Source organism: Triticum urartu, chromosome 5 (genome assembly GCF_003073215.2).
Source record: "Triticum urartu cultivar G1812 chromosome 5, Tu2.1, whole genome shotgun sequence".
NCBI classification, from domain to species: domain Eukaryota; kingdom Viridiplantae; phylum Streptophyta; class Magnoliopsida; order Poales; family Poaceae; genus Triticum; species Triticum urartu.
Genome location: NC_053026.1, coordinates 367,555,504 through 367,564,362, shown reverse-complemented (window position 1 = coordinate 367,564,362; position 8,859 = coordinate 367,555,504). Strand labels below are relative to the sequence as shown.

The window sequence follows — 8,859 nt, the reverse complement described above, 5'->3', positions numbered from 1 at the left end:
ACCGTGAGATGTCTCCCACCCGTTCGCTCATGACCGCAAGGGCATCGTTAGGTTTTCTCTGCCTCATCTTTTATGGCCTTAGGGTCATTGGAGGCGCGATTGACCTAGGCCTTTGCTCGCGGGAGAGCTACATTTTTAGATGTATTTTAAAGTTTTATTAGAGTTTGTGTCCTTTTTAGAGAGACGAGACAATGTCGGCTTTCTAAAGATGGAATAAGGTCCTCCTCGCCTAGCCTCCATTTTGATGGTCCTTCTTCTAACGTCGTCGGAGGATGTGTGGAGGGTTTTTTTGGCAGATCTCGCGGGACTCGGTCAGCATTGTTCTTCGGTGGATCCGCATGGACCTGGTCTTTGTTCCTCTGTGGTTGCATGTCTACATGATGGATCTTTTCTATCTACGCTTCTCTTTATCGGTGGCGGTTATTGTTTTGGTGCGCTGGTCATGTGGGGCCTTAGCACAACAACTTCCCAAGTGTCTACTACAACAAGGTTTGTCCGGCTCCAATGAGGGAGGGGTGATGATGATGGCGCGCCTTCGGCTCACTCTAGTGCTTGTAGTCATTGTTAGTTGGTTTGTGGACCTAGATGTAATTTTACTTCCGATGTTCTTTCTAGTAGTTTGACAGATGATGAAAACATTGGAAGTTTTTTTCTCAAAAAAAAAGAAAGGAAAGAAGAACATGTGCACACTCAAAAAACAAAATGTGAGCCCATGCTAGATTTTTTTTAGAAACACCTGCAACTTTATTCATACTCATAATAATTTCAGGTACACTGGTTTGGAACTAAGATCCAAGAAAATACAAAGCAAATCCTATGACTAAGAATTACAATAAAATCTCTTGAAATCACCTTCTTTGCAGTATCAATCTCTGCTCGAAGAAATACTCCAAAGACTTTGGTAAAGAAGCTGCAATTGGACTAGAGCAACGGTGTTGTCACTCTTTCACCCGCACGAACATTACCAATAATGGTTTTTGAAAGCGACTTGAGTCGCCCATCCAAAACGATGGGAAGCCTTAATCAATGAATGTACTTGGGCCGGGGATGATCCCCTAGAAATGCAGGTCATCGAATCACTATATCTTCATCATGGTGTCGATGCAAGATTTCACCTTCACAAAAAATCAGACCAATAAAAAAATCTTGACACAACAATATAAACTCATCAAATCCAAATAACGGATCTGCGAGGACAGAAAACTCAAACATCATGGCACCGTCAAAAGGACGAGAGAAAATTTATTCCTCGCAAAACTGTGATGATCACTAGAAGAACGTAAAGATCTTGAAGATCCAAGGTCCCCCAACCTCTTAGCGTCAAGATGGCAGCCGGAGGCGAGGGGACCTAAATTTCTCAGATGACGGCCACGACGGCGACACGAGAAAACCCTAGCAGACGTTGAGCACATGCTAGATGACTAGTATCAAACCAAAGCGGGCCATATGATGAATGGCCCACATCATTACGGGGCTAATGATCAAATCCTCACGAGGCACCGCCGCTGCTCTCATGCTTCTTCCTCGAAACCAGTATGACCGATCCATACTTCTGAGGTTTGTCCCGCCTTATTCGATCCTACCGTAGGTCACACCTCCATCCAGTTTCGTCCAAGGTAATACACTGATTTTACCTGTTATAGTTTTTTGTCCAGCAGAAGGAGGCCAGGGCCAGGGCAGATCCGACGATGCGCCGCCAGTTCATCAACCTGGTGCTGGGCTGCCACAAGACCCGCTCCTTCGTCCTGCACCGCATCAGGTCGTCGAGCCTCTTCCACCCAAGAACACGAACCGCCGGCACATCGCCGCCGCCGCAGGTGGAAGAGGCCGCACTGCCGAAACCCGCGCTGTCGTTCGGCCTTCTCCGCAAGGAATGCGTCCCAGGCGGGACCTCAATGTTCATGCCTTTTGGCGGCAGCGGGGACGGGATCCTCGGCGTAGACCCGAGCGGCGACGTCCTGGCCTACGACGCCCGCCTGAACAACGTCAGGATCATGCCCAGGCTGCAGGGGTGCATGGCCGACCCCGTCGCCTTCAACGTCGGCGACGCCCTATACCTCATGGGAGAGGCGCCCCGGCAAGTCTGGTCGGACCAACCAACCCTGCTTCCAAGTTCTCAAGCACGGCGACCCTCCGGAAGACGTCTACGTGTTTCCCAGGTGGCACTGGCGCTCCCTCCGGCCCCGTCCTTACGTGAACACCGCCGGGTACGAGCCCTCGGGCGCCGCCACGATCACCGCCTCCGCGCTGGTCGGCGACGACATCTGGGTGTCGGCCGACGGCATCGGCACCTACGCCTTCGACACCGCCAAGCGCAGGTGGAGCAAGGCCGGCGGGTGGGAGCTCCCGTTCTGCGGCGGCGCCGAGTACTCCCCCGAGCTCGGCCTCTGGTTCGGCCTCTCGTCTCGACACAAGAAGAAGCTCTTCTGCGCCGCGGACCTCTCGGCGGCGGCGGGTGCTTCCGGTGCGCCCGAGCTGCGCCATGTCTGGAGGAAGGAGCTCGCCGCCAACCCTGGGGACTGGGAGCTGCTGGACTCGCTCCTCGTGCATGTCGGCCATGGAAGGTTCTGCGTCGCCAGGTTCTACCACGTCTATGCAGATGAAGAGTGCCCTATTGCAACGGAGAAATTCGCAGTCTTCACCGGCGTGGAGGTGGAGCGCTGCAAGGCTGGTGGGGGGATCAAGATGGTCAGGCACAAATCCATACGCTACGAAATTGATGCCTATATCCACTGGGTGTTTTAGGGGCGAGAGCTTTTGATGCAAGGATTGTTCAAGTTGCACTGGTTTTTGCACGTTGCTTTTGCTCAAACCAATCAGGTGCACATACACATATAACAAATCAACAGTCGCAAAGGCGGGACAAAACCTCGACGACCTCAAATCCCTGCAATGGTACACTTAAAATGAATGGTTGCACATGAATCCGCAATATCATAAATAAAATGGACAAATGTTTACATACATGGTACATCATCTCAGTCCCCTAAACCTACAACAAAGGCACTATCACATCATCATCACAGTACACTTTCAGCAACAATGGCGTCTAACTCCTCTTTAAAATCGAACAGCAATGGCAACAACTCACGCTACACATTCCCACTGCCGGGTAATTTTACAATTTGGCTCGAATGCCTTATTGCACTTCTCCAGAAATCTGACACAAATCTCAATGTAACACTGCTACAGCCAAGTCATGTAAGTATAGCCTCCGTTCTCACCTGGGCCTCCGTCGTGCTGAGAAACCAAGATTTGGTTTTGGGCCAAGCCTAGAGCAGGCAGAGCCCAAATTGCATAGCTAAACCATCGGAGCCTCCTCGTTGTTGCCCAGCTTTTTTGTCACCATATCATAAACTGTATCGACTTTGGCAGGATCGACTTTAAACAATACATGGGCATCTTCCTTCTTGACGACATTGCCCTTGAACATCTCCTGCATCAGCACCTCCTGCATTCTCAGATAATGACTAGGTAGCAATCTGTTCTGACAGCACAGAAGTTTTTCCTGAAATAGACAAGACGGGTTGTTTCGTTATTGTAGCAAGAACCAAAAGTACAAACAAGGCGGCATCAAGAATAAATAAGCAATGTCCTTACACTGGCGCTTAATAGCTCTGCCCCAGGAAGACCAACAATGTCCCAATCATCCCATTGCTTAGCGCTTGTAGGTCCTGTGGTTTTTGGAGAATCCCTGCCACCAGCATCCAAAATGCCACTGCCTTTCTTAAGATCCAAACTCCCATCAGTCTCAAGTTTCATAGGACGATTTGTTTTGTGTCCTGATTTACTATTTGAAATAAGCTGGCCACTTTCCTTGGCTTTCAGAGCATTCGCCTCATACTCCTTTCTCCTCTTTTGCTCTATGTGTATCTTGGCTTCAGCCAGCGTACGGCATCCAGCTGAACGACATTCCTGGCATTAAGAAAATAAAATGATGTAATGAATTGTTCTTTCCAGATAAAATAAATGGTGGGACTGCAAAATGTGAAGTTAAGGGTTTGAATTTAAGAAAAAGAATACAAACATAAAAGTATGGCCATGTGAACTTTGGGGAAAGTAAAACACCTGAAGCTCTTGAATCCTCCTCCGGATTTTTCGCTCTTCAATAACACTCCTAACAAGGGCTTCATGTTCCTCCTTGGAAAGGAAACGCATGAAAACCTTGTACCGATGGTAAACTTCCTTGTCTTCATTAGTTAGATCCTTCTCCAAAGGATTAGGATATAGTAAATTTCTTTCCAATATGAACTCTTTTCTCCTTTTTCTTTCATCAAGCCTATGAAAGAAGATACTTAACTGGATGAGAAGCATAGAGAAGGTTCTCTCACATCTAATACTCTTTGTGTCATTAAAGATTAGACATGGTCTGTTGGGGTTATGAATGAAGACATACAAGCAGAACTATTTGTGCAAATCAACTACTCCCTCCGTAAAGAAATATAAGAGCGTTTAGATCACTACTAGCTAGCAACTAAAGCAATAGGAAGTATGGAGCCCTTTTCATCTGATGAATATTACTTAGTAGGAGCAAATAATAAGGTGCTGCCATGATCTTCTCAAAATTAGAGGCATAAATTCAATGTAAGTTACTGCAACAAAAATAATATTTACTACAAACATAATATTTCATCATTGCTGTTAACAAACCTTGACAAGTAAATACGCAACACACGTAGCTTCAGTTCACGATCAGTTTCTGAATCAGTTTCTTTAAATTCCATCTCTGCGAGGGCTTGTTCAGCATCATTATCATACTCTGGGTCAAACTCGTGTCTCTTTGCATTGTACCCACTCAATTCAGTTAAAGAAGGCCCCTCATCTGCAGAATATCTGGGTTTTTTCACGCCAATACTTCTATCCATATGACCATCTGGCACACGCAAATTGAACAGAACAAATTTCAATATATGATAATGCAGGAATCTGAAGAAATATAGTTGATTATCACAAATAGAAAGCAACTGCTTCCAAATCTATCTTTGGTAATATTTTGCAGACGGTATATTAAAATATAAGACCTTCAAGCATAAAAAAAATGTCTTTGTAATTGTGAAGCATGTCTCAAAGGGTGATATCTTGGGAAACCATAATAAGGAGTTTTATTTTGATTTAATCTGGCACCTGTCAGTGCTAATTGAACAATAAATGGACATTATTACTGATGGGAAAGCAATGCTTGACAATGAACGAATAACTGAAAATAGAAAATAGCCCAAATGCATCCATCTGGTCACCCATCAATGGTTTATATATGATCATACCTTCGACTTTAGATAGATTGGCACTATCTTTAAAATGCCCAACAGTTGAAGCTTTCTTATTTGCACCTGAAGCAGATTCAACGGATTAGCATAATCTGAATCATATTCTAATGACATAGACAAAGAAAATACTTAGGATTGGGTCTGTCAAATTCCAAAACATACCACCAGGTATGTGCGAAGGTGATCGACTGGCTGGACCTTCTCCAAGTGCATCTTCCATCCTATGCAAGGCATGAAGATAATGGTCAGTAAGTAGCCTATTGCGAAGATACATGGTTATAAATATTCTAGAGCAAGAACAGCATACTTGATCCTGGAGGGAGAAAACGGTGACTCTGCCTTAGGTGTCAAATCCCCTGATAACAGTGGAATTCCTACATAAGAAAAGAAAGGAAACATGAGATCAAGACAATTAAATAAGTGAGATATCATATCTTAAGTCTTTACTGCCATTCTTCTTCATGTGATGGAGGCAACTACTCAGCATGCACTTTTTAGCACCCTCGCATTCAGAGCCATTACCAACAGAACAATGTCCTGCAGAACCTTTCTGTTATTTCATTATATTAGCTCATGCACTTGTGCAGATTCTTGTGTTCATGTCTGTGGTTCTGTGCATATGGACAAATTTTAGATATTAATAGTTAAGATATCAGAAGGGCAGAAACAACGCTACTGAATGTACTGTTATATCATCCTTTTAGAACAGATCTGTGCAACCAAAAACCAACTAAGTTCTCATCACCTATGAGAAATTAATATTTAATAACATATGTCAGCCTTCAAAATCCAAACCCAGCTTGTGTCGCCAATTAGACCAAATATTCAAGAAAAACTACAACATTTGGTTCCAGCCTAAATAGATTTTCTTTGTCACCTTAAAAGATGTGACCATGACTTACCTTTTTTACTCTCACCCTGTACTTTAGCCATGGCAAGAAGTTCCTTCCTATTCTTGCCATTAACATGAGACATGTCCTACAATGATGAGGTAGCATTGAATTAAGTATCAGTTGTTTTCAACTCCACAAATTAACAGGTAGACAAAATGATTACCGGAAGGGGATAACAAGGTGAGTTCATATATGCAGTAGTATAATGCTCGATGCACTGTGCCTTGCTCTTAGTACCAACATGCTCCGCAACTTCAGCCCAGTTTCCCAGACCATACATTTCAATTCCCTACAATTATAAGAGTCAGAACCCACCATCCAGAAAGTGAACAGAACAGATGGATGCAGAAAATACCTCTAGAAGAAGGATTTCCTCATCCGCATTCCAATCTGGACAAATGAGTGGAAAAGATAGGTTGTCCTGTTGCAAAATTTCGGTTAAGTTACAGGATGCAACAAACACGGCAAGCATGACAATACAAAATACTTGAAGTGCTAAGGTGGAAAGTGGTTTCTTTTTTCCTCTTCCCTTTTCTTTATGAGAACTCTCCTCAAGATGACCTGGGTGTGCATGTATTAAGCGTCATATAGCCAGTTGCAATCAAGATGGTTGAGTAGAGAACCATGTAGAGCCAAACATATGATCTGAGTTCACACATCAGCTGATGACTTACACTTGTAAGTGTATTCAAGTTAAGAAGGGTGAAGCCTGAATGTGATGGGAATATACTAAGACAGTGGTCGTGTGGGTTGATTCAGCGTGGAGTGACACATTTCATCTTTTGGGTTTCCCGCCTTTTTGACCAAGTAACAATCAGTTCAGACTTACTATTCGAAGTGACATGTGGGATGCTAACCATGCTATACTAGCGCAGGTACTAACAGCCTGTTAAGTTCACTGCAGTTCAGATGTGGTAACTCCGCTGTTCTATAATACTGGTAGTCAGCTAAGCATGCATTTGTAAGCTAGAACGCTAAGTGAGCATAGTGCACTGACCATGACCCTGTAGGGGTGGTTGCTCCGGTGTGGAGTGACCTCGGCTCCGACGGAGAAGCACTCGACGCAGAGGTCAAAGTCGGGGCACTTGGAGCACTTGAACCGGATCTTCCCGGACAGGTCCTTGTTGCAGTAATTGCAGTGGTACAGCGCCTTCTTCCCGTCGCCGGCTCCCCCGCACGCGGCGGATAGCGAGTCCGACGCATCCCCGGTCGAGGCAACCCTCCTCCGCTTGGACCTGCAAAGAACGGACAACGCATTACACCATTCGCTCGCAGCGAGGCTCGCTCGCAGGCAAGCAAGAGCGAAATGCGAAGCGGCGGGGAGAGGGGGGGTAGCGGTACCTGTGGTTGGTGTCGTCGTCGCCGGAATTGGGCACCCCGCGGGACCGGCCCATCGCGGACCAAACCCTAGCGCAAACCCCTCGAAACCCTAACCCTAGCTCGAGCGGGGATCCGCTACCACGCCGCGGCCGGCCGCATCGAGCTGAGCAGAGCTGGGTGGGGGGTTGATCCGGGCGGGGGCGCGGACTAGGAGGACCGGGGGCGCCGGGGGATCTGCGGCGCGGCGGGGGTCGGGATTTGGCTGGGGCGGGGAGTCGGGGGGAAGACGACCACCATGGGCGACCGCGACGCAGCTACAGATCAGAGCCAGTAGTAGAGTCGGACTAGTATACTGCCGGCGCGAGAGCTGGGCCGTCCATCTGAGGCATCCGACGGCCGACGTCCTTCCGCGGACAAATCATGGGGATATCTCTTGCAGCCGCTCTGAAGCTTCGGGCTAGAGCTTTTTTTTCGGAGACAAACTTCGGGCTTCGGGCTAGAGCTGATCTGATGACGAAGAGTTTTCGGTGCAGAACTTGTTATTAGAGAAAACAAATTTAATAAAAACTTGTTATTAGAGCGGGCGCCCCAAACCCGCTTGGCGGTCGACCCGATTAGTGACTGGTCACAAAAAAGCGACTCAGACGGGCTCCTTAAACGGGACTCAAACGTCCAGACTGACCGGCACCTCTCATATCCAGCCCAAATATAAGGCGGTCGGGCGCGTCCGTCACGTCGGACCGGACAACCCAACTCCACCACAAATTGCAACAAAAATCCATCAAAACATTCCCCCTCCTCCCGCGTCCTTCAAACCTTCCGCGCGTCCGAACCCTCACCGTCCGCCACACTTGCTCCCCATCCTTATCACCGCCCTAGATGCCGTCCAGCATGTCCCCCAACTGCTGCGACAGAGGTTGCGTCCACCTTGTCCGTCGGCGTCCCATCCTCGGGTTCGTCATGCAAGCTGGAAAACATGGCCCAGAGGAACCAGAGCCGGTGACAGCGAAAGAGGGAAGCGGATGCGGACATGAACGAGCAGTTGTCCCCACCCACACCCCCCACCCCCCGCGCCCGGAACCTCGCACCCCATCCATCCCACCGCCGACAAGGATTGCACCGTCGGACCAGGTTGGGATAGAGAGGATCCGACTGCCAGTTGGGGCATTCCGGAAAGCTTCCCGCCCACGCAGATGCCTCCGATAGACATCCGCCACTCGTCGCAACTCGTTCGGGCACCGACAAGCACATGCACTGGCGGCGTCCAGGCTGCCCACGACATGTTCGACGGAATGACACAACAAGACTCGGTATGTTTTTGTTGCACCTGTCCGATTGCATATGCCATGTTCAGTGTTTTGCATAGACCACTAGTTCAT

At 47.6% G+C, this 8,859-nt stretch overlaps 1 protein-coding gene across 1 annotated transcript; it reads right to left on the bottom strand.

Annotated features, from left to right (window-relative positions):
• Positions 1–2,907: 2,907 nt before the first annotated feature.
• Positions 2,908–7,943, bottom strand: LOC125509076 (transcriptional adapter ADA2). Its single transcript, XM_048673954.1, has 12 exons — positions 7,502–7,943; positions 7,158–7,395; positions 6,516–6,581; positions 6,324–6,449; positions 6,170–6,245; positions 5,575–5,641; positions 5,430–5,488; positions 5,265–5,330; positions 4,651–4,873; positions 4,069–4,279; positions 3,601–3,915; positions 2,908–3,508 (listed from the first exon to the last, which is right to left on the bottom strand). The coding sequence occupies exons 1-12, from the start codon at positions 7,552–7,554 to the stop codon at positions 3,302–3,304; spliced, it is 1,707 nt and encodes a 568-aa protein (XP_048529911.1). The 5' UTR covers positions 7,555–7,943; the 3' UTR covers positions 2,908–3,301.
• Positions 7,944–8,859: the final 916 nt, after the last annotated feature.